Source organism: Augochlora pura, chromosome 4, assembly GCF_028453695.1.
Source record: "Augochlora pura isolate Apur16 chromosome 4, APUR_v2.2.1, whole genome shotgun sequence".
Taxonomy (NCBI): domain Eukaryota; kingdom Metazoa; phylum Arthropoda; class Insecta; order Hymenoptera; family Halictidae; genus Augochlora; species Augochlora pura.
Window position 1 is genome coordinate 18,836,495 of NC_135775.1, and position 27,419 is coordinate 18,863,913.

General features: G+C 38.1%; 1 protein-coding gene across 1 annotated transcript in view; it reads left to right on the forward strand.

The window, feature by feature from the left end:
* The window catches only part of LOC144468457 (dipeptidase 1), a 185,655-nt gene that overhangs the window by 119,220 nt on the left and 39,016 nt on the right, over positions 1-27,419 (forward strand). The window contains exons 5-6 of the mRNA XM_078177922.1: positions 20,393-20,525; positions 26,835-26,985. Coding sequence (XP_078034048.1) covers positions 20,393-20,525; positions 26,835-26,985 — 284 coding nt within the window. The remainder of the gene's footprint in view (positions 1-20,392; positions 20,526-26,834; positions 26,986-27,419) is intronic.

A 27,419-nucleotide genomic window follows, 5' to 3' on the forward strand; every position in this document is an offset into this window, starting at 1 on the left:
TTCTTATTATAATCACGTAACAAATAATAATTATAAAGCTTTAATATCACAAGCGTGTACTCCAATGTAATTGGAAATTTCAAAAAACCGTGACGGGTGCGGTCTGTTTGTAAAAGAATTGAATATGCCCAGAAAAAGGATGGCAAACAACGCGAGACCGCGACGATTTTGATTAAATTCTGTATTACCAAATTTTAGCGAATTTTTTATACGCCGCGAACGGCATAAATATCGGCAGCGCCCTGATAAGAACGGCCCTCGATAAAACGAAATTTCCGACGAACGGGTTTTCGAAATACGCTGTCCGACGAAAGTGTCCATAGGCTTGTTCGTATAAATCCTCGAGGTTATCGGTACGTCAAATCGTTCATCGCTATTACCCGTAACGAGGAAAATTTGATTCGGATTCCGAACATAAATCCGCGAATAAACGAACGCGCTCTACCTTGAACGCTTAATGAACCTATTCGCCATTAATCGAATGTATTTTGGTGAACACAGCGGGTAGGAGGAATATTAATTGTCGGCGCACTTGAAATTTAGCTTTGACGGGACGCACAGTTCAACGCTAATCAGTGGAATAACTTAATCTCCGCACACCCGGATTCGCGTTTCTCTTTCAATGCAACTATGCTTTCCATGTGTCCCCCCCCCCCCCCCCCCCCCACCCCCTGTTTACCGCGATTTATAAACCGTCGTTGCTTTCGGAATCGCGCCGCGATCTGTCGCCTATTACTTCTGTAGGATTTATCAAACGCCGGAACTATGGAATCACTCGCCTTGTTACCTCTTCCGAAACCGTATGTTAATAACCGACCGTGCTTCAATAAGAAGTATGATAATAACCGCGATTTATTGCACAATATCGCCGTGCGGCATACAGCGCACTCGTAAAACGAGCCGTAAAAGCGGGCCTTTACGCAAATAAAACTTATTGAATCTAATTTTACCGATTCTCTGGTTTCAGTTTCACGGAACACCGTTCCACTTATTTTACTGAATAATTCGACAATTTACTTCAACTACATGTTATTGTTTCACGTAAGAACATTACGAAAATGTTTAACACAAAATACGAAGACCAAAAAAGGCCGAAGAAAATTCAAATAATTTGATTAATAATATTAGAGAAGTAATATCAGGCACGGTGTGCTTTCTTTTCTTCTTGCGTTTTACGCAACACAAAAATGTAATAAATAATGTAACTGTATGCAGGACGAAAAGTTGAAAAATTTGATCACGCCGTAACTTTGCGAGAAAAAATCGTAGCTTCTTAAGTCTGCCTTGAAATTAAAGGGTAAGATCCAAACTTTACGATGCTGCGAACGGCATGCTTGAAAAATATTTCTGCAGCTCCCTGAAAGGCGTTGAACTTTGCATTTTTTCGGTATCGCGTACATGCCGTCAGATTTAGGTTGCTATAGTCGCGGGAATGCATGATATTAAACATTAGAGTATGGTATCGTAAAGTACAGACTCCGAGATTTAATCCTTAAAATATTATTGTTTCATTATTTCGTGTTGAAAAGCATTTCGCCAAAAAATGACCGACGTTTTAATGTTGCTGTCGAGCGCAATTTTGTCAACCGAGTTCCAAAAATGTTTCTTAAACACGGGAGCACGCGTTACGTTGTTAACGGACGCGAAACAAATGGCTGTTCCGTTTCCAAAATACACGCGAAAACACGCAAGAACTTCCCCGCGCAATCCAACGCCACGGCTCGTTACAACGCAAAACAGGAAACTTCAGCAGCCGGCGTAAAAAAAAAAGAAAAAGAAGAAGAAGGCACTTTGAAGTTCCGTAATAAATACATCGCGGTTAACCGTTCCAGATGCTTCAAGCACGCTCTAAATACAATCTATTATGCCCGGGAAAGTAAGTTAAATGCTGAGGCATTTCAGCGAATTTCCTCCCGCGGCTAAACACAAGAGCATTCCCCCGGTTCTTCCCTTCTAGATTTGGATACACGTCTACTCTTCCCAGCCAGCTAACCGGAACACTAATATCTGCCCGTTTTCGTTTACATTTCCTCCCTCGACGTTCTCCCTTTCTTTTCGTCCCACTTGACTCGAGTTTCGCTGATAAATCGACGGGGTGTTTCCTCGGACAATGAAGAGAGCTTTAAATTTACTCCGAAAAAAGGGGACGACGGTAAAAAGCGAGGACTGGAAAGTCGGAGGCTGTTGGAGGTGGTCTCTCTCTCTCTCTCTTTCTCTGTGTATGTGTATGTGGGCGTGTACAATCCCTGCCAAAAAGTTAGAGCGTCTGTTTCTGTGACACATGCAGAATGTTGCGCCTGTGACGAACGAATGCGGATAGAAATCTCGATTTACCCAAAATTGATGTTAAAATGGGCAAAATAATAGTTTACTTGAAAAATAGTGAATTGACTGCAAAATACTTTAGACTGTAAAAAATGGAAGGTATATTTCTTTTATCATTTAATAATTGTGATCAGTTTGAAATAATATATCCATACCGTTTTATTTCTTTTTGCTATTTTGTTATCCACTGATTTATGAGTGATAAATACATACAATTTTCAAATTGGTAAATAAACCTTTATGTGATCTTATCACTTTAAATAATTGTAATAATGTTCATTCAGTAATAAGCACATCCATCTTTATTTTGTATTTTGTCTATCTAATGAATTATTAATAGACTGTGGATTTTATGGATTTACGACAAAAATAGATATTTATAATTTAAAAAAAGAATAAAAGAAAATTAAAGAGCATCGATACATTGCTTTCAATATATTTGTCATCACTACACTGTGCATTTTATGGATGTTTTACGAACCTGACTAGGTTAAAAACAGAATTCTAAAAACATGAGAAAAATTTGAGAGTATCTGTATATTATTTACCACTTACAAAAATGATTTAAAGAGAAAAATATTGTCATCTCACTCGCAGTTCTTATAATCAAGTTAGACAATTTTTATTTTGTATAAAGAAACGCGATCTACTAATTACTATTACAGAAAAAAATTCCTAAATAATTCCTAATTCTTAGACTGTAGAAAACTTCAATTTTGCGTACAAATGTGTAGTCTTGTCATTACTAATCCCATTGTTACGAGCGATGTACTGCGCAAGTTTTTACTCGACATGAACAATTCCATTCCGATGGAACAACGCTTTCAAGTTCTTGGCTAGTTCCTTATTGTCCCGCGTGTTTGCGACGCTTGAATTTGAACCAGTTAGCTCCAACAATTTTCGACAATACTAATGTTTGCTGAGTGACCAGACAAGTTGCATTGTCGGACTGGTTTCGACAAGTTTTGCAGTTTGTGCTACCGTATTGTCCAGCCGAAATATGAAACCCTGACGTGACTTCGACTTTCGTGTTTGTCATACACGGACATTAAAATACTTCAACTAAATATGAAACAAAGAAAAATTCCTACAGCTGTTTTATTAAAAAAATTAACGAAAGTTGTACGTTTCTGTTCATTGTACAAATTAGATCTGATCTTCTCTAAGCAGATTTACTATCTTTCTTTGCTAACACTTTTATTTAGTTTTTTAATCTCATAACCTGAGCAAATTTCCATGCAATTAGAAAATATTGTATACCGAATATAGCATCAAATATTGTCATCCTTACTCCTTTTTCCGTGGTTTCTTCTATTATTTTACCAGCTCATGTTTCAAAATGATTATTTTTTAAATGGATGCCGACTCTGTTAAATTAACTAGCCGAATGTCCAATGGATAAATTCGAAGAAATCGTATCATATAATAAAAATAGAAAGCCATCGTTACATCCTCGATCAGCGACAGTTTCTCCTCGTTCCTCGCTTGAGAAATTGCGCGACCATCACAGCGAGCACAAAATTGAAAACAGCTTACGCTATCGTTTTAACTGGGAGTGTATTCGCGGCATGTGTGTCGTGGCAGAGTCAAGAATTGTGGATGGGAAACGGTTTAAACGAAAGAGGAGACGAAGAAGGGAGCGTAGAAAACTAGCGAAGGAACTAGAATGCAATTTAAACCCTGGAGGACGAAGGGACGGGGGAGGAGGGAGGGGGAGGGAGGGGGGCACAGCAGCACGAGCATAAGCACAAGAACTAGAGAAACACACAGCAGGGGGTAACCTGGATCTGAAATTCCGATTGCATTTATCGGAGACCTGGAAACCAAGAGCGAACCCCTCCTAACGAGGTATTGGGGATTCATAATTTGATTATCGAAACGCAATTCCGAGCGAAGGTACCTCCATTGTCATCAACAGTAACCATCTTCTCCGGCGGAATTCAATTTTTTAGTTTCCACGGAGGCAGAGTGGTCTCGTGGTACGAATAAATATTAAAATTCGATAAGACCGGTCGGGTGTGCTCGCTGCACTTTACCAGCTCCTCGTTTGCATATTGACTTTGACATCCAACGAGAGAGGGTTACGTAAGGGCGGAACAAGTGTGGAACGAATTGCGAGCGAGCGTTAGAACGCGTCCCGTTTATTTTCAGTCGAACAAGATTCCAGATTTTCCACGGGACTGGAAGATACGGATTCGCTGTATCATTTCTCGCGTTCGTTGTTCAATTTTTGGAAATCGCGCGTTTCTATCGGCTTCATGCGTATCGAAATGCATACTGCGCGGGCTGATTTTTGGAAATCGTCTTCAATTTTCTCGTATTTTATAATAGCTATATAACTGACGCGCTTAAGAATAATATCTTTAAAAATATATGATATAAATAAATTTATGAACGATTGGAAAGCTTTTTGATAATATTTTTGTCACATAGGTCCGCTGTTTAAGTATCAATCGAGTGTATATTTTTATCTTATTTAGATCAGTAGAAGTTAAAATTTTAGCTAAGTAGTTTTTAAGTATTTACCAAATATTCATTCATCTTCCGATTCCTTTTCTTCAAAATGGCTGTATCTATTCAAGACTCAGTGTTTTTACATTTTCAATGATTTCAGAAAAATTTTTAACTCAGTTCATCTACTTTTCATCGTGTGAAAAATATGTCAATTTTAGTGTTGTATAAAAATCACGAAACTTTGGATAATATTTACACAACCTCGACAATTTCTGTAGTATTGTACAGTAGGGCGATCCTCCCTGTATAACGGAAATAAGCTGGGATCTCATTTTGGGACAGGTACTCGTATTAGGCAACTTCGTCCTAACGCACGACCAGATAACCAAGAAATAAGATATCGTTCGTAATTAAAGTAAAATGTGATATCTGCTTGAGGCGGATTCGTGGAATCGTTTAAATGGCGCCAATGCGGCGCAAAGATCGATCCGAACGTAACGCCGCTTCTTCTCGCGAACGATTAAGTAAACGCGATAATATTCGAGTGAAATATGAGAGAGGCAAGCGTGGATTCTTAAGGTCTGGGAGTCAAGTTATTCGATAATCCAATTGAGTACTTTTCATGGAAACGACCTCTCTCTATCCTAAGGTTTCCCGAAGGAATCACTTTCGTGCCAATAAATCGATCGCGGTCACTTGAAAATGAATCCGTGTCGTTTTAACGAGGCGTGGAGAAGCGAAATCGTCGCTGGCGAAATTCAATGGCCGCTAAAATCTATGAGCATGTAAAAGCCTAGCCAGAAACTGCGGTGCGATCGAAAACTGGAAGAGGGTAGTCGGTAGTACCGCTATCTCATCTTCGTTCGTCGGCGTCGTTCCATTGAATCCGACGGTTTGTATCGCCGGCGGACAGCCATTAAATCGTACAGTAATTTTTCAACAACACAAATGCATTAATAACGACGTAGTTTAAATTGTTTGATAGATTTTCATTGCAGCGTGAGCAATTGTTTCATCAAATAACAGCAATTCATTTCGAGGCTCGCTGTTTCGACAATTTTATGGGTTTTATTTCATCTGGGATATATTTTATTAATTTATAATCTTTAACACCTTAGAGATTATTATTTTAATGTATTCGATTTGTTTTACAAAGAAAAGTAGTAGTTTATAAATTATTATTTATAAGATACTGTAAGTTGGTTCGCGGTTGAGTGAATACTCTTGAAATGTTTCATTAATATTTTAAAACAACTATGTTTAAACAGTATTACACAATTAATTAAACTAAATGAATCCTTCATAGATATTCTGCAAATATATAATTACTACTAGTTTTACAAAATCAAAGCTTTCTGTTTACTGTTTCATACCGTTTTCGATTGTCAGAATGTGAGATGCACTCTCATTACAATTTTTCCAAATATCAACTATCTATAACTATCTATATGTGAGAATAAATTAAAAATATAAAGCGACATGTTTTCCACTGAGCTACGCTTTCGGATAAATTGATGCTAAAAATTTGTCCGTTGCAGACGTACTTGTCCCTCCAATAAGCAGAAACGTTACACAATGATCAGGCTCTTTGGTCAAGCACACTTAACAGAAATTTATTCAATTTTTTTAAACACTAAGGATTTTATATAAACATCGTAGTACAGATTTCTGTCATTTTTATCTATTTAACTACTGAACTAAGTACTACAGAACCTAAATACTCTTAAATTACTATGAATAGTGCATAATGAAATGAATTTTGTGCAGATGCCATTTAAACGGTCTTTTTGTAATTATTATTGATTTATTATTATTTTAGTGAATATTTTAGGTATTTTATTATTACAGCTGCTTTTAGTTGACTAATCCTATACAAACATATTAACTCTTGAATTGCATACTTCTATGAAAATTCTAAAATTAGCTTAGCCGGTCTTCCGGAAGGGTTAGGTCAGGGTGAGTCATTGATAGTCATTCAGCAGGATTGGCAGGTAGACATAAAATCAATGTCGGTGAAACGAGTATCGACGAAAACATTCTCTGCGATTTAACCACGTTGGTTAATTAATATTATCAGCGAAATGGATGTCGACCAAATCGTGTCGTTTAAGACACCAACGATGAAATATCTATGGAAGTAATTCGATAAAAAAAGAACCCCTATCCGAAATACTGACGTACAAGACACGAGCCAGCGTATAATTAATAAGACGTTGCTTGTTATAAACAATGTTTCAAATCCACCGGAGAGAAAGCGTCGGATATTGAAATCGACTGAGTTTCGTGGATGTATATTGGACATGATCCCGTCGCGGCAGCCCCGGTAACGTGATTACGGAAAGAGACGGGGAGGATGGGCTGTCAAGTTTCAACTTTCGGTGCTCGACAAAAGGCGGCCTCCATTATTTTATTAATAATGTAAACAGCGGATGCGACGTCCGTAATAGCGAAAACCGGCGGATGGGCGGGCGGGCGCCGCGCGGCGTTCACGTGAAAAGCTGCCCGAGCCACCGCAAATTCGTGTCCTTAAAAGGGTCCACGGGGGAGGATCGATTTACGATATTTGTATTTACCCCCGCGTTTTCCGTGGGTCGCCCATGAATTTTACTTTAGCCACGGGGCTGCGGCGTGCCGGGGCGAGGGACGGGGGGGAGGGGGCGGGCGGGCGGGCCGCGAAGTTAATCGAAAGTAGAAAGAATGATCAGCAGGATAAACGTAAAAAGGCCCGGCGAAAAAATAAAGAACAAGTATGGATTCGTTCTCACCCTCTTGGTAACGGGCAACACAAAAAGGTGCTGCGGAAAGAGTTTTATGGCTTCCACGGGAAGATTCGATCCGAACTGGTTTCGTAAAGGATCATTTTCCTTCCCTCTGTATTACCGGGCACCGCTCTCTATACGGCTTTCCTCTACGATCAATGCTATACATTCATGCCACGCCATGGAAATAACATCAAACTCCCTGATCAAAAACCGAACGCATATGTTGCCCCTCGAACAACGCGAGTCTGCAAAAAGCATTTTATCGAACCGGCCGAGCGCGATTGTTATAAAAATTATTCGACCGTGCAACGTTATTGTGTTTAAAATTTTTTTTACTTTTTTGTTTCGTTTCGTTTTCAATTTAGAAAGAATAATATATCCCGTTCGATAAATATAAAGCTTATTAAAACAAATCAAAGACGTAATAACTGGTCAGCCCTTTAGTAACCTGTTTCGTTATCCTGACATTTATGCACGACAAATACGCAGAATATAAACAGAATTATGTAAAATATTTATCAAGAAACATTTCACGTTGTCCAAAGAATCCGGTTACGTCTGAAAAACGGAGATATGCAGTGCGTTCCCCAATAATCGATAATTTAAGGATGGAAGAAAGGAGGAGGTAAAGAATATGTTATCGGCATTTTAAAAACAATGCCATTAGAAAGCAATGTTATCCCAATCGAGGACATTACAATTATGTATTATACAAAACAATATTATGACGTCAAAGAAACAATTAAATTGCACTTTTTAATATTCATCGTAGTTATTTTTCACTTTCAGCGAGCTCATTCCGATTTCCTCGGGCTAGTTAAAAATGCAATAATATGCGCGCTTTAAAAGTTACCGTATCGAAGCGGAAGTAATTCTTCGATGTAACTATCCTAAGGCTACACGAATCGATGTAACCCGACGTACTCCGATCTATTCGTAGCTTTCGAGTTTAAATTTCACGAGTTAACCCTTTACACTCGAGGCCATTTTAAATGTAAATCCAAAATAACTATTTTGACCTTCTGTATTGCCGTTATATATGACTTAGTGCAGTTTATGTATACGAAATTGAATTTTCTGACGTATAAAATAGTCATAATTTAACAGTCTTTTAAATAGAAAGGTTTTTAATAATATCAGAATTATTTTGTAAATGATATAACAATTTTCATTGGCGCCTTAGAGGCGCCACTCGAGTGCAAAGCGTGAAATCAACCGCCTATGAACGATCATACTGAATTTCAGTTCGAGAGAACAGGAATGTTTACATGACAGTTGAAACACTGTTCCAAGATCGAGTATGGTAGGGGTAGTCCTCCCCCCGTAGCTTCGTCTAATAGAGCGCTCTAGTCGAAACTGTATAGTACAGAAGGTCACAACGTCTTCGACCGATCGGACCTGTGTTCTTCCAAGACGTCAGCGCATTCCCGTCAGGTAATGTACTGTCTTGTAATCTCATTATGGTATATATTCGTATACCAATAATATTATATGGTATATCGTCAAAATTAAGCACTTAATATCAATTAACAATAAAACTATACAAATTATGTAAATCAAACTTATGTTTGTAGAATCTAAAGTAAGTGTTCTGACTTATTAAGAACCTATAAATTTATTAACTCAACAAACGATAAAGATACGGAGTAAAAATTTCTCAAATACGATGGTGTCCGAATATTAATGCGACCCACTGTACAAAATGGAAGGTAAAATTAGCGATAATCCCATCGTATTAATTTCGCGTAGCAACTTGACGATTACTACTACCGTTATATTATTGACACTTGGAAGCGTCTTCGTTGCGTTTCTGCGAGCACCTTGAAACCGTTTCGAACAAGCTGGCGCAGTCCAGGCTAAAGAAATTACGCAGATAACCTTAGCTACTTCGGTAAATACTTGGGGTATAAGCGTTCCCGGAGCGCTGCGTACTTCGTTAAAATACAGATTAAGGAATACGTCTATACGCTTTTATCGAGGAACTTGTTAATGATTTCCAATCCGCTTCGTATTTGCCTCGCACTGCTCCTTTACCTAGCCGTTTAGTTAGGTACGCGTTACATCGTTCGAGAAAACTTCTCTCTCGCAATTGTTCCAAGTAAACTGGCGATCCTAAACGACCCAATACGTTGTCCCCGGTTCGCGAGCGAATCCGTATCCGAACCGCTTTTCGCGGTTACTGCGCTTTCTTCGAGTTTTCACGAGGGCTACGGCGAGAGCGACTTTGCACCCCCCCCCCCCCCCCCCCCTCCTTTTGCCGACGCCGCCACCCCTGCCGTGTCTCACCCCGCCGTACGGGCGCAACCACGCCGGCCGGCGCCCGTTCCATTTTCCATTTTACCCGCGAGCTTTTATCTATGCATAAGTACCCACGAACAGCGAACTTTGTCCGATGCAGATTTCCTTTGCGTGTTAATGCATTTTCGATGCCTTTCCGAGTTATTCCGATGCAGATCACGGGAAACGGAAAAAGTTCTCGTTCGCGGCAGTTCACCGGCGGGGGTCGGAAATTGGACGGGTCCTCCTCCTCCTCATCCTCCTCTTCCTCCTCCCGCCGGTCGGATGTTTTCCATGGAAAAACGAAAACAATCGCTTGGTCGCGTAGGAGCACCGCTGCACGAAGTGATTCTCGCGATCCCGATAGGAAGAGAGGAGTCCGCGGTGAATCGGGCACGGCTTTCTGTCTCGAGGAGCAGATACGATCCTAACGATTCGAAACCGATGCGCGAGTACCGTGTTTTACATCCGAGAGGAGAGAACAAGGGGAACGGCGGCGAACTGCGCTTAATTTGTGGAATTTTATTCAGTGACCGAACGAATACTCGAACCTCGGAAAATTAAGCGAGATTTTTCGATTGCTGGTACGGTGAACCTATCACAGCGGTCGACATCATCGATATCAGATTTTTCGTTTAACGTTGTTTCAGTTATGGCGACTGCCACAGAGACTAGATAAATTCCGTGTTATTTGTATAAAGCAACGCAAACTCTTAATTCAGTTAATAAGTAAAACGCAGAAAATTCTAGTAACGAAACTGAGCATGAGTTATACTAAATTAACACTATGACGTCCGGTGGCTCCACGTTGGTGCCATGCAAAAACTAAACGAAAGTTAATATTGCGTGTACTGTTTAAGTAACAGTAAATTACAGACGTAGCAACTATGGCAAACGAAAAAAAAGACACAATTATACATGATGAATGTGAGGATATCTTGTCCAGAAAATATGAAATTATGTACGTTGGTTCCACTGGCGCGACACGAAAAATTCTAGGTTATACGTGCGGACGGCATGGTGTTAAGTCAATATTTACCACTGCGTTTACGCAACCCTTCAAAATAGCGAGTCAATATTTCAATTTCTTAATTTCTTAGTTTACCATCATGCAGATTGCAAAGAAGACACACTTATGAGTTATTAATTCAATGTACATGTTACGCAATATTTTCCTGTAACGTTGTATTATCAATGAGATGATTTCATAAGATATTTGACATTTTCAATAAAAATGGATAAATAAAAACAAAAACTCACAGCATTAGTCTCGAATTCGATGTTCGGTGCCATTGAAATTGCACTTTCGCAGCATGCGACGCCCAGTTTAACGAACGGAATAAAACTAAACTGATGCCTCCTGTATTTCGGTGGCGAATAAAGCCAGCGAACGTTGTTTGTTTACCAAGCAGGAAAGTAATTTTCGCACGGTCGAGGTTGCTCCTGGCGGCGTGGAAGCGAGGCGGCCAAGGGATGAAGAAAACCGTCGAGAAATTCCGAACTATGTAAATGCGTCTTTATGTCCCCGGCTGTGCATCGGCACGTCTCTCCTATCGTGTCTCGCATAAAAGATTTCGTTATAGCGACAGTCACCCTCTTCATTGCGGCTGTTAGCTGTCAAAGGAACTTTTCATTCTGTTTCTTGCCGCGCGCGGCAGGACGGTCGACGCGCCGGCCACCGCCCGGTTTAAACGACTGTTTTAAGTACATTAACTCCTCGCCGGAATTTAGCGCAATATTCTTGAAAAAGATTCGACCGTAACCGCCCGGTAGTTTCGCTTAAGTGTGATGTCACCGGTCTCCGTGTGTACCGTTCCCATTTGCATGCGGTCGACCGGGGTCAGCAAGTCAACAGGTCTTCAAACATATCGCCACCTATTAATATTGAAAGCCGCATGTTTTTATTCGACGCCCCGTGTAATAAATTTCCATACCTCTATCGAGTTGTTTACGTATTCATGTCGGCGCCCGTGATCATCTCCTTCCATTCATTTTTTTCTTTTTTTTCGAGAATCGTTTGATGAAGGAGCTAACTCCTCTAAGCGAGAGCCCGATGTTGCGATGTTTTATTAATTTTCCAAGTGTCTCTGGAACGCGCTTTGAAGATTCGACACGTTCGCTGGTGTATTTTACGATCTCTAGTGAATTACAAACTTGATGAACGTCGATATTAACTTCCTCAAATTTATGGAGTAACAAATTTTTGAAGAACTAAACGATGCTTTTCAAAATGCAATCATTTAGGATTTATGAAACAAATATAACAGAACCGGTTACTATGGCGTGATCAATTTCCGTGCCAGTGTAATAAACATTGATTTTTAAGTTCGGTACAAAAATTGTGTCAAGGTGATATCAATCTAGCTATTTTTTATAATAATCAAGAGACGAGTTATAGAGTTGAAAGCTTTTAAGGCATAAAATCTATAACAGATCCAAAAAGTTCTAATACGTTTAAAGAGATCCAATATACATAATTATAGGTTTAACGAATTTAACATATTGAAAAAGTTCTAATAGGTTTGCAGAGTTTAATATGTTCAAAGATTTTCTAATAGATTTCAAGAGTTTTCAATATATTTAAAGATTTATATGTTTAGAACATGTTCGAAGAGTTTTGAGTACGTCTAGCTTTTTGGCGAATGAGTTTTGGATTCATTGTTTTTTATTCGGGTGAGATTAGAAACCAAACATATTACACGCCTGAGGTCTGTTATGGGACAGTGGAAAGCCTATTGACCCCCGTGGCTTCGTTTCTTACTAAGGCCACGTAAGGACGTTACACACAGATCCCTTGTTCAAGGATATTGGCTCATAAATTAGTGTCGCCTTTCCTCTGCGTGCGGTCTTACGATGCGCCAATTGCCATTGAGAGAGGTATACTTGGAGGTAACGATATAGTGAGGCAGTAAACCTGGGCGGCCATAAACGGAGGTTTGGGTCCGGCGTACGGTATTCTGATAGCAGGAAAGTGACACCTGGCCTCTAGGTCTGTGGTACCCGTCCCCTTTTATAAATTAGTTTCACGAATGCTTGAAACGCTGCGGATAATCTCCGGCTGAAAAACTATACCGCAATTATCCGTGGATTATTTATATAAATGGACCCGTGGACCTTTTTTATGCCAAACTTTCGAAGGCTGTGTTTAATTCTTAACTCACGACACAATAAACTTAAAGTGTCAATTACAGGTAAATCATCTTATAGTGCAATAAATAGGTTCCCCAAAAAATACTATGTTGTACGTGTATTAAGGTTACCTGTATTTAATTCAAATCTACTTTAAATTTTCTTTCAATTATTAAATTAAAACAAAATTGCGAGTTAAAATTAGATTGCGAGTTTTAAACATTTATGGCAACAAGTTACAGAAATATAAAATTGTGATATCACAGGAAAAAGTCATTAATACTGTTACACTATTTTAAGATGATCAAACTTATTTATAGTAACAATATATTTTTATTTCATTTCTATTTTTAAGAATTATTTTGGAATATTTTTACTTTGCATAAAGATCCGCACTATGCTTATTATTATTATTATTATTATTATTATGGAAATATGTTTTAACGATGATTAAAATTAAGGAAGCACCTGGAATGAGCCAATTTTTTAAATTTTATGTGTCTTTGGAGTTTAGTTTCTTTTATGGAATTATCATGTTGTACAACAATCTTGATATTATTATTTCGCGATACAGACATTATTTATCAAATAATAAGTATTAAAATTATTACTTTATAACATCGTTGCGTGAATGACATCTTCTTCGAAGGCCTTCGCAGTATCTGTGCACATGGCCTAATGACAATAGAATCTAGGACAAACAGACGTAATACCGATCTAAAAGGCAACATCCGTAGTTTTATCTGCAATGCAAGCTCAGGCATGTATCTGGTTCATTCTACACAGTTGAATCTTCTATACACGTGGAATTTAATCTTGAAACATGTTCACAGCGGAGTCGAACAATGCCAAGAAAACTACCTATTGACGCTATTGGATTCCACGGCTAACATGTTTCAGGATTAAATAGCTTACATGTATACTCATAGCTAGCTAACGTCCAATAGTAGTATACGAAAAGTATTGTAATTGCTACTATAAAGTACATTAAAAGGGTCGCGAATGACATATGGATCAGACAAAATGGTATTTTTAATGGAAACAGAAATTATGATGGAGAAAATATTTTTACTCTGAAAACTGGGGCATGAAATGATATATATTAATTTTATATTATAAATGTAATCGAATATACTTCCATTATCACATAATTATATTTCTCTTATGTTATAACACTTATACTTATATTACTTATATTTCTTTATAACAATACTGAGGATTTTATGCATTTATGACAAAAGTGGCTAGACGAAACATAAAATAGTGACGAGAATGTTAAGTTAAAATTATTTAAGGAAGGGAAGACGTCATATTTGACTTTTGTGTCTTACTATTGATGTCAGAATTTTTATTCTCTACAAAAAGCAACAGTATTAAAAATATTAACCTCAGTATTTTCAATTCCTCTTATTGTTGAATAAAAAAGATAATATTATAGGTTATACTCGACTACTTCCGTTTATCACGGTTTAAAATAACATTTTACTCAGCCATGCGTCTAGTTCGATCATCTAGGAAATCTCACTTTGAACCAATCATCATTTTTCGTTAGGAATAGCAAAGAGTATGATTCGCGTGGGAGGATACGGGGGTGGCGCATCTGCGTACAATCGAACCCATGAAAAATGGGAAAATCTATGAATAGAAAGTGAAAGGTCCGTAGAAAGGAGGAGAGAGAAGTATGAAAGAAGATAGACATGCACAGAGATCAGCAAATGAGCTTCCTATTTCCACGTCCGCCACGTAGGCGCATCAATTCGCCAAACTCATCAGCCACGGTTGATGAAGCAATGCCTCCATGAGGGAAATCATGATTATCCCCGCCGCGAATATTATGAAAATGTATTCGCGCGGAAACCGCCGGGTCGCGCGACAGCGAGGAAAACAAAGAAAAAGAAAATTCCACGGTGGCGCAGAATGCCCGACAATTTTCCTAAACGCATCATACTTCTGTCGCGGAATGTAATTTCGCGTGCGGCCGGCGACCAGCTCTCGGGCTTAAATATGATAACAAGGCGTATCTGGTTTAATTAGCAAGGCGGCCGGGAACTTCGAATTCGTAATTAAATCAACAAGACCTTTCGTTTCTACTTTCACGGCGATGAAATTGCTTGTCGGCGGCGGGCATCGCGCGCGCTCGCTCGCTCGCTCGCTCGCTCGTCCGTTCGTTCCGCCCGCGCCGACGAAAACCGAAAGAATTTTAATTGCGCGCGCGCCGCTTTTCAGCCGCGGCCACGCGAAAACGAGCAAATTGTTTCCCATCGAACGTTAACCCGACGCGGAATGCAAGGATCCATTGTGGCCGGCTTCTCGTGCCCAGGCATCTTGTTCATTCGCGAAGCCCGCGGGGGAAATCTCATTTCTTCTTGGAATTTCCGTCGATCTGATTTCGTTCTTCTCGTGCCGCTTTTCCTCTCCATTATCGGAGAGCACGCCCCGCCTCCCCCGCGAAACGTTGGATGTCACTATTATCTGTTTCACTTCTGGAAGAACGCACGGGTCTCCTTTCCGCATCGACGACCTTATCGCTCCCGTCCGCTTATTACCTACGATTTCCACTACGTGTTTGCTTATCACCGCGCGCCGGTACTTATCCGCAGGGTGTCAGAGAAATTGAGACGTCGGGTTTGGTTGGCCGTGGTGGCTCGTACCCGGCTAAAGACCCGATCGTTCTATTTTCTACAGGGTGTCACGAAACTTTCCTGGGGGGGGGGGGGGGGGGGAGAGGAACTGGGTTATGGCCGGTCACTTAGTACTTTAACGGCCCGCGCCGGGAAGCCTCAACAATAATTGAAGTTTTTTATTCACTTAAATTAAAACTGCGAAGGGAAGTTTCATGACACGAATTACTTTTTCGATATTCTTATCTCTCGCGAGTCTTAATGTAATTAGGAGATTCTAATGGATCACCGTAACTATTAATTTTAAAAAATTACGTTTCAAATAATTCTGGGAAATTTTAAGATATATTTTAACTTTGTCTGTATGTCGAGGCGTTAAATCTTAATATAAAAATAATACAGTGAAGAGGAAATATTCTAAAGTTATGGCTTTTAATATTTCGAATGACGATGTATTTAACCCCGTAGCGAGAATCTGTGTTACAATATGGGGTGCGCCTTCTGCAGAGTTAATAACGGAATTATAATATACATCCAATTCTGTTTTCACACAGCAGACGCGTTGCAGAAAAATTGTTGAAAAATCGGGTGCAAATATAAAAAAGTATTTGTTGCTTAGAGCATTCTATGTACATATAACTAACCTAAAAATTTAGAGAATTGCGGTTAATGACAATAATTGTCCTTTAAATTTCAATCCTATATTTATTTCAATTACGTGTTTCACGTTGACACTATAAAATATTTATTTTAAGTACTTATTATAGATCCGTAAAATCAATGAAATATTTCAACTATTATTTAATTTATACAGACATAAATAACTATTTCGAATGAAGCATATGTAACATAATCAAAGCGAAATAATATTTGCAAATATTTATATTTTCTAGTTGAAATATTTCTAGCCAATTATCTAGAGCAAACAGATGTTAATAAACATAGCTGCAGAAGGAATCGTAAGGCAAGGGTTACTATCGATTCTGCAGGAAGCATAAATAGCTGAATTTGAGAATGTTCCCGATAGAGAACTTTCCCGTGACAAAAGCAACGCGGATAATTGCAATTTCAGGAATTTGCAAGTTTCACGGTTGGGGAAATAGCCAATTTAACATGAAACTTTCAGCTGCACGCGAGCAACTCAATTATTTTCGCTGGTCACGTTAAGTGTCGTAAAAAAGGCAGCCGTGATATGTTTTCCTTGTCGCATTTAATTCGCTTCTTTTCCATTTCTCTTCTTTTTTCCCTTCGGTTAACCGAGATAGGAAACTCATTTTCCTTATATAAAATTACAGCCGCGCGACACCGGGACCCCCGTGTCCTCTCGTAAAAAAGATGAACGTTGGTTATTTAATTTGTAACCGGGTAATTAATAACCGGTAACTTTAATAAGGGGTCACATCTCCTCGGCGTACAGCTTTCCTCGTTAAAATACGACGGACTTTAAAGAACTTCGTGAAGCCAATTTAAATTACTAAATACGCAACGTGTCCGCCGGACTTGGATTTTACGTGATTTACGTTCGTCTTTTGCATCCCTCTATGGCGCTCTTTGAAGATCCAATGTTCTCATCAGTTGGTGGTAATAAATGCAAGCTTTCTTGGTATTTATTCTTTTTTATTACGGAATAAAATCCGGAAGATACGTTTACATGAATATTAAATGAACAAATAACCAGTGCAACTAAATAAGGAAACACTTGAACAAAAATGTGACTTACATGCGTGGGATAATAAAGTGAAATATACAACATATTTTAACAGCCATTATACGGTTCGGAAGTGACTGCAAAATGTACATAATTCTTGTATTTCATTCAAATAATTTTATAGAGTTGTACTAAAGAAAGTTGTTAATTAAAAGTTGCAAATTTCTAAAGTAGAGGACACGTGTACATAAATTAAGGTAAAAAATATTTCTATTTTACTTTGAACGCAAGAAATTATTTATTGAACAAAATAAATGTTTGCTCTTCCATCTATCTTACGAAATAATATATAAAAATAAGAATGTACAATATAATAACAATCTAATTAGTCTATTAAATTGCCGAAAAAGTATTTTATTTTCATTCGTCTCTTGTTCAAATCTTAAAATTTTCGAATGATCCGACAACGAATAAAAAAAAAAAACACGCATTAAAATTCAATATACCAAAACATTCAATGAATGAAATAACAGTAACGCGAGCACAATAAGCGAATACGATGTCGCCAGAACAAATTCAATAAAGAACGTTCTCGCTAAAATTCGAAACAAACGCGCGAAACAAAAAGCAAAACCCGGATCGAACGAATATAAAACGAAAATATGGCTCAACTTTTTAATTATTTCTCACGTTCGCGGGGTTGAAACGCCTCTCTATCCTGCATAATTAATAAACACACGCGTGTTCCCTTAATCGAATCCGAACGTCGAGCAATTTAATTTAGAGAATTACCACGAAAGTTGCAATTACTCCGGGACGTTGCGGAAGACTCGTCGCGGCCTTCCCTTTGAGCCGGCGTAAAAAAGAAAAAAAGAACCTCTGTTAGAACGTCAGACGTAATGAACGGAATCAGGCTAACAACAGAGGCGTTCTTGATTCGGCAAACACGCGGTTCAATCCTGCCCCGCTAATTTAAGCGGGTAACTCATTTTGCATGAAATTTCGAGCAGCCGCTTGGCGCGCGGGGTATATAACTCCCGTGGCCCCCGTCGTCTTTCTGCTACCGCCGTATCACCACCCGATTAGTATAATAACGTTGATCTCGTGGCAGCTACTCCGTGAGAATCGGGGATGCCAATCGGGTTAGACCGGAGCCGAAATTCAATATTTACGCTGGCGCAGAAACTCCACGGTAATCAGACCGCCGAGTAATTGGTAACGTTGCTTCTCAAAGCGGAACGCGGTGAAACGCGGAGGTGTGCCTCTCCCTCCCCTCCCCACCCCCAATTCCTCATCCCCAACATCTACCCCCACCCCTTTTTCGCTCCTTTTCACGTTAACCCCTCGCAGCTCGCCCCCTCGCGAAAATTGCTTCTAAAGAATTTTCAATTGCGCGCCCTGTACGCCCGTGAAATACAAGGCCGCGGGAGTCACGTACGCCGCGGCTCGTAAGTATTAGGACACTTTTGAAACGGCATAACTTTTTTTTTTAAAACTGGGCTAAACGACGCGAATTTTCTTCGGACGGCGGAGGGACCGGTTTTATCCGAGACCGTGACGAAAAATTTCACGAATTCGTTTCGCTAATTTTGCCACCTTGCGCGCGTGCTGGAAATTCCATCGAAATCGAACGACGTCACCAGCTACGAACAATAAAGAAATTTGCGATTTTTAGCATTGTTAATAAAAAATTTCAGCATAAGTAATTATATATAATTCTTTGTAAAGCTTCTGCAATAATATCAAATCGAATAACTATACTCAAATTAATTATAATTAAAACAAATAAACTAGTTATAACTAGTTAAACCAATCGTAAGTAATCGAGGTTATGTCAAGCAGTCACAATGAAATTAATTTCAAAGCAATAAGTTTTAATTCAATTATATAATTAGTCGGATTAATTAATTTAATTCTTTCGCGCAGAAGTGGACGTATTTTTATGTCTCGCGTGGTACAGCGATACGATGCGATGAATGTTATTTAGGAAATCAATCGGTTAAGCACCGTGCAAAATGATTTCGAAATCGGCAGAGTGTCTTGCATGGACGTGCGAGAGCGAGTTGGCTCATTCAGCGAGAAGTGTTAATTAACCGTCTATCACCCACTTATAAGTACCCTCAAGTGTTATGAATACGAACGTATTATGGCGCTACAATCAGTGGTTAATTACTACCAGACAGTGATATTGATATGCGAGTACATATTGAATATTAATAATAGATTTACGCCCCTTCCATCGCGCCGAAATTTCCAAATTCACTCGACGCCAGAACAGTGATATACTTAGCAAATTAACTGAGTATCGTGTATTAATGCAATCATTTTACCGATAACAACAATAACGTATTCATACGTTGTAAAAAAAAATTAGATAGATATAGAAGATTAATAATCAAAAATGCAGCAGGAGAAATAAAATAGAAGTATGTAATTATAATTGGCGATGATTCCGACAATAAACAAGATTTACCGATTGTTACTTCGCAAACAAATCACATTAATGTTAATAGAAATTTATCGAATATTATAATACATGTGTATTACTTTTATTTTTACTTAAACGCTTCTATAATTAATAAACTTAAACTATGTATATATTAATAAATATCTTAATTTACCGCTTTACAATTGAGCCTATATATTTGTAAATATAGTACGATAATGATAACATTTTTATTAGTATTAAATATGAAAGCGACATCCGAAATAGCGATAAAGGGAACGCGAAAAAATCTGATTTAAAATGCGAATGACGTATGAATAAGTAACAGTGAAACATTAAATATTGAGCCTCATTGATGCTAAACCCGATGACAACCATAGGAGGGGAACAACAATAAAATAAGTATTTTAAAGCGAAAATTTAAAATGCGAATAATGTATGAATAAATAATAATGAAAATTGTGCATTGTATTGAATGTAAAATGAAGTGTGATCAAAAGAACCGAAAGCGTGCAACAACGGCGCCAATTTAAACGTAAACCAATTATAAAATATCGCGCATGCATACGCATATCGTAGTGTGCCGGATGTTCGAAAAAAAAGCTTTCGTGCCGTGAAATCAGTGCTGCTTCTTCCGCTGCCATCTCTTTTTTATTTCGTTCTGTCTATTTTTTTTTCAGTAAAAACGAAACATAAGGGACTGATAACGACCGTTGCATTCGCTTTTCAGTTTTGGTCCGCCTACGTTCCATGCGGTGCAGCGCAGTTGAATGCAGTGCAGCTTTCCTTGGAACAAATCGACGTGATCCGCCGACTGGCCGAGATGAATGCTCAACATTTAACTTTGGTTACCTCCGTCAAAGGTGAGCATCTCGTTTATCTTTAATAAAACGTATCTGTAATCGTTGAAACACAATCGCGATAGCATTGTGTCGCCGTGGAAACGGTGACGCTCAGCGGAAAATAATGCTCTGCGTTACATTTCCTGGACCGTTTCAACGTATTATCTATCTGCGAATGTGTTTGATCACTTTTTTAAACGAATATAAATGTTTAATTTATATTTCCTTTACATTATTCCGAGTACTTTTATCGGTATGACAAAGGTGTGTTGCCAACAAAAGTTTATCGGGTTCTTGTCGGCTACCTTGATGATTGATGTCACCTGCATTCTTCTTAATGGCATTGCATACATATATAATACAAATAACAGATCGTTGGATTTATCCTGACACGAACTATACTACCATTAAGTAAGCAATATTCAACGTCGTTTAAAAAAATAAGAGTGATCTCGATTTATATTAATACAATATAGCTTTAATTGATAAAATTATTAGGATTTGATAAAACATATACGGAAATATATAGAAATATACGTAAATAAAATAAACAGCATGTTCCGTCTGGAAACCTTAATTCCAAAAAATGAAGATTGATATTCCTTTTCGCGAATACGTCAAGAGATATACGCCGAACGATTAAGCACGAAGCCCAGTGTGATTTAAAAAGGAAGCTCGGAACGAAGGTAAAGTGTCTCGGACGGTGTTGAAGAGAAGCAGCAATTCAGCGAGAGAAATCGGTTGCATTTGATATTTTTCAAGCAAGTGGAAAATAAATGTCGCGGAGGTATACACTACCGTAGCCGGTTTTGAATTGTGTAAAGTGTCGCGCGAATATGTAAAGTGCAGCGCGGAAAGATTCGCGCGCGCGCGTGGGCCAGGTAGAAGAAAGAAAGAAAGTGGGGAAAAAAAGGGTAGAAAGGATCGGGAAGAAGATTGCAACATAAAGGATCAGGGGCGGATGTAATGGTTCGGGCAAAATTTATCAGACACGATTCCCCCGGATTGCTGTAAAAATAAAAAATGTAATCTCATAGTGCCGTGAAACAGAAAAAGGACAAAGATTTACGTTCTGAAAAGGAAGGAACGATGCATTATCGCGGGATTTCGAAATGGTACGACCTACGATTTATTCTCTCGTCCGTTTCCGCGAGAACAGAAATTGCATCATGAAATGGAACATCGACGACGGTTCCACCCCTTTTTTTTCCATTAATTATTAATTGCTCGTCGGATGTCTAGGCTGTTTACAAAAATTAATGCTCGGAGTTATCGCGTGCTCGATTTAGAATTTTTTCGCGCTTTCCGTCACGGTCAATTAACTTCTCGCAAATCTCGCGCGATTTTTCGTTCTCGTTCATTTCGTACGACAGTGAAAAGACCCGTAATTAATGGCTCGGTCGTACTTCATTTTAATATTTCGTCTAACTGATCGCGAAATTTCATTGAAGAGTGATGGATTCTGGATAACAATATGTCTGGACAATGAAATTGGTTATTCGAGAGAAATAAGAAAAGTATCAAAAAATAAAATAAATCTAATATTTAAATAATTAAATATATTCTTTTAATAAATATATAATTAACTAGAATTTATTATCTTTAGTTTGTAGCTGTTTTGAATTAAGAGTATTGTAAAATCATTTTATTTCTTAAAAATTCCACGCTTCCAAGTTCTTCTTTTTATTTCTGAAGCTTCTCATTCTATTTTGTGTCTGTAGAACAATAGTATTTAATATTTTATTTAAAACATTTTAAATCACGATCAATTTTTATTTAAATTTAAGACTAAGTAACATAGAGTTCAAACATTAAAATAAATGAGAGAAAATAAAACTGGCTGATTCTTCGGTGTCTTTCTAAAAATTATTACAAATTATAGACAATTTAGCTCTATTCACATTTAACATTATAAAGGTGAAATTGAAGTTTTTAACTACGGCCATTCGACGTCCCGTCGGCGAAGGATACGAAATCCTCGTAAAAATCGATTGGAATCACGTCGGTCAACAGGAATCACGGCGAGGAAGCGTACGGCAACGGGACACGGTCGCTTGATTTGTGTTTTGACGGAAGTTTTAATCATAGTTGAGAGGCAAGCGAGAGAAATCAGATTTTGAAGTTTTAAATGTTGGTACTTGTTCAAGTGGTAATTAGATTGCTAGGAACGCGTACCAACTACGAGCAACAATGGATACAGTAGAAACGGCAGAACCTGACAGGAAGTTTGCTCTCGAGGAAACTCGAGAGGACAAAGGAGACTAGTATTAATTGCTCGATTTCTCTGAAGCAGTATCGTTCAAGAGGAAAGTAATTATTGGTTCCAACTTGATAAAACCACCGCATATTGTGGATGCCTAACCGGCGACTGAAAAATGTTTACTTAACCCGCGGAGACGTTAATCGACGCCGTCTAACCGCTATAAATCCTCTCGCCCTATTTAACCATTTAATTACCGACCGATCGGAGATCTTAAAGGAACTTCAAAAGAGCTGCCCTGCCTCCCCCCCCCCCCCCCCCCGACGAAGATGCCGTGAAATATTACAAACGATAGTCGCGCGAACTGAATTTCAGTTAATTCGAATTTTAATTAAATTAATCTTCGGAAACTTGATCCACAGTCTTCAGTTTTCGAGGGAAGATTAATTGTGACCGACTCGCGATCGCTATTGGTCGACACTACGGGGAGGGACGCGGGGGATTTTTATAGTAACTGGATGCATTATTGGAGACTGTGGAAGTTATGCTCCGTGCTTAACGATCCTGAAACATGAAATATTTATGAGAGGTTTCTTTAAACTGATTACACGTTCCCTTGCTACGAATTCTTTACGATTCAACACGAATCGGTAATGGACGAATCTTTTTGTTTTTCCCTTGCGAGCGATCATTAACTAATAAAATATAGAAATATCAAATGGATAATGAATCGAATCGTAGATGATCGCGGTCGTTATAATAGAGTAAGCACATTTTTTATTTCGTTCTCGAACTGCGTCATTTAAAATTTATCACATAAAGCCTCGAGCCAGTTTCCAATTATAACAAACTTTTCGCCGGTCATAGTTCTTTTTCATTTTAGTCACGAATGATCGACGTTTCCGGGGGAGTTCTCGTTCGATCCCGAAAATTACTTTCGCGTCCCGAAAATTTTAATCAAACTTGTTGTTTCGCCAATTTCTGGCGCCGGCGAAAACTCTGTAGTCGCTGAAAAAATAGTCGATATTTCTGAGGAACGCATAATCGACGGTTCGACGTAACGAAACCGTGCGCCGAGCGCAATCAGTTTTCCAGATTCAATTGCTAATTGGTTGTCATTTGAAAAATTCGTTGCGTTATAGAAACATTTTGCCTCCGCGATTCATTAATTAAGCTGTCACTCCGTTTTAAACACGCATTCTGCTATAACGAGAACGGGAGTAAAAATAAGTCAATCATTAACCTGAAAATACGATAATGGACTAATTTTCAAATATAGACTCGTTACTTTGACAATTCATTATTCACTTTTGTAAAACGACAAGTTTTTCAATTTTTAATTAGTTTACCATGCCGAAACACTTGACACATATTTTACAGAGTTGGGTATACTTTATTCGAACAATAAATAGAATTTTATTTCTAGAACTTCTTCGATATATTTTTTACTCAAAATGTTAGTCACATCAAATTTTATTTAAAGATATCGTTTGAAGAATGTAACCAAAATATTAATCGAAGAATTTATTCGAACAAAGCTGCACTCGATAATTTTATTCGAATAAAACTTCGCTCTAATAATTTATTCGACTAATTCCCAACTCCGTTATAGAAGTAGGAGCTTCAAACTTTAAATTGGTTGAAAGTTTATTGTTACACGATTCTTTCTTTTTTTTTAGAAAAATTGGAAATTTACTGTTCAAATATTTCCCGGGCCACGCTGTGTACGTCGAGTAGAGTGTCGCAACGACAGCGCCTCAGCCTTTTTGTTTACCGTGTTCGCTAAATCAGGGGATGAATAATTCCGCAGTTGGAAAAACAGAAAATTGTTCCTCGCCGGAGACGAGGCCCAGGCATTTCCCGCGGGAAACCGAAAAAAGGAAGCTACAGTAAGGAGGGGGGGGGGGGGGGGGCGTAGGGAAAACGGTCGGAGTCCTGTAACCCCGGCGTGAAAACTTGTGAAAGTTTTTGATGACGAGTAACCTACGTTGGCAGCCATTTTCATAAGCTCAAGGAACTCCGCCAAACTATGAAACCGAATCGAGGTCGTGGGACGAACACTCGAAAAAGTCAGGGGCGAGAGGAGAGGTTTCGTTTGTCTCCGGAGACGTTGCGTTCATTTCGTCAAATCTTATGCGAGCCGATGGTTGGGATCACGCGCAGGTGACTTTGCCCGCGAAACGTAAAACCTTCGACGAATATCGTTACCGCCGGATGTAAAAATAGCGGGAATTGCAGCGCGGGATGCTAGAAAATATATGGAGTCCCCCGATACGCGTGGGCGTAACTTGAAACGCGACGTGGTTCCATGAAATTGATAAGAAAAAAAACTTAGCACGAGCATGCGTTGCATGTAACTATGTCGTCGGGGAACTGTCGCTGGAGGTCCTCCTCGGTGTCTAACAAGTATTGTTCTCATGGGAAACCGTTTTTAATTAAGGAAACACTGGATTCCTTACGGAAACCGCTAGTTACTTTTCTTTTGCTGAATTGTTGAAACATACTCAGGCCTATAAATCATAAAACGTCACTTCTAGCACGTTTGTATAGTGTTCTTTTAGTTTATTGTGTATACTATATAATTTAGTTATGTAAAGCTTTAATTTTCTAAAATTATTTACAAATGGATGGTGTCCCGATAAATCACGTAAGAAAGAAATTATATAAAATCGCATAAAAATAAATTGGAAATCAATTATAGAAAAATGATATTATGATTGTTAAAAACTATTAAGGATGTGTATAGATTATGCTAAATTAGAAATTAATTATAGAAAAATTGTATTATGGCTGTTAAAGACTCACTTTTTGATAAAATGTGGATCAGCAATTATTGGAAAAATGTGAACAGATTGGCATTATTAATTACTAAAAATATTCTGGTAACGAATTAAGGAGCATCAAGATTTTACAGAATTAATCGGAAGAATATTAGAGAAAATAGAAAGAAAGTAAAAACACTTGTTCAAACCTTGCAAGCACATTCTTTTGATAATTCATAAATGTGGCAAGAATTTTCCTCAAACATTATCGGATTTGCGAATAAATCTGTAGAAGGGGGAGGTACGTAATATAAATAATTTATACTAAAAAGAGAACCAACCGACCAAACGGACTAAAAGGATAGGAAATCCCGGAACTCCGAAGTTTCTGGTGGCCGTTACAAGCCAACTCTACCAAATACGTATTTATTTAATCTTCAAGTGGCCCTTCGAAGTGTACTTTAAAAGTGGAACGACATATCGAATTCGTATATTATTGATTTTTACCGAATCGGAAAAAGAGAAATTTACTTTATTCCGTGGGTATTAATAACGCAGCAAAATATAGAACTTGCTGAAGTCGGTGAAATCTATATATAGCATTTTTATTATGCATAAAAATCTACGGTATTGACTTGGCTGCAAATTTTATTTATTTGTATTACTCTTGACCAGAGTTGGACAAAAAGCCATTCGATTAATAATTAATTATTATGACAGATGAAGTCATGTTCATGATAAATATCACGATTGCTAAAATCAAGTATTCATGATTAATAAATAATTGAAATAATCAAAGCAAATGTTGGTCATGATTAGCACAATAATCATTGAATCAATTAGTACAGTTAAGAATAGTTCATTCGTCAACGATTATAGATTGCTAATTAATAATTACAGATTAGCAAACGTAATCATGATTACTGATTTAGTCTATTCATTGATTAATGATTATAATCAGCGGTGGTACCTTATCGTAATCAATTGCAAGAATAATCACAGAATAATTTATTACCGTGAAACTCTGCTCTGAATATATTAAAATCATATTAAGAGAAGATTATACATTTTCATTTAACCTATTTCTTTCGATTAATGCAAACAATTTGAATTTCGCATAAATTCTGCAGTCCAGTAATTACTATTGAAATATTGAGTAAGAAATATAGAGAAATATATAATTATATACTAAATAAATAATTATGTATTAAACATGTAATTATGTATTAAATATATATAAGAAACTACAACTCTATCGGTAGCTATAAAATAACCAACGAGTGATAATGCGTTAACTGTTAAACTATTTTTACGACGGCGTTGGCGAGGAAACTATTAAAAGATCGTATGTCTTTTCTGTTTGCATAGGTCTTATCGAGGCGCATCGAGAAGGCAAAATCGCAAGTCTTATCGGAGTGGAAGGTGGTCACTCCCTAGGGAATTCCTTGGGTGTTCTCAGGACATTTTACGGCCTGGGCGCGAGATACCTTACCTTGACGCATGCCTGCGATACTTCCTGGTGAGTGGAAAAACCGATATGTACGACCAAGTAAAGAGTCAAATTAATAGGAGCAGAGGCCGATGCTACACACTTTGCCTTGTCAACGAATTATTAACGTGTCAGTATATTCGACGTTCCAGCCAGGCGTTTCTCTAATTTGCGCTATTTCAATTTGTAATGTTATTGACTCTGCCGTAAATTATGTCCAAGCTACGCATTGATTAACGTAACAGGTAAAATAGATACAGAATCATTAATTTGCTGGTATTAGTGCAGATAAAATATCGCGTGCACAAAGCAAGATATAAATAAATTATGTAAGATACATTTTACTGAATACTTTATATCGAATTTGATTAGAAGAATTAATGCAGACAGATTGTTTACTAGAATTCAGAGGCAGATAAATTAACGAAATAATTTCAGTCAAGTTTTTACTAAATAAGTTTATT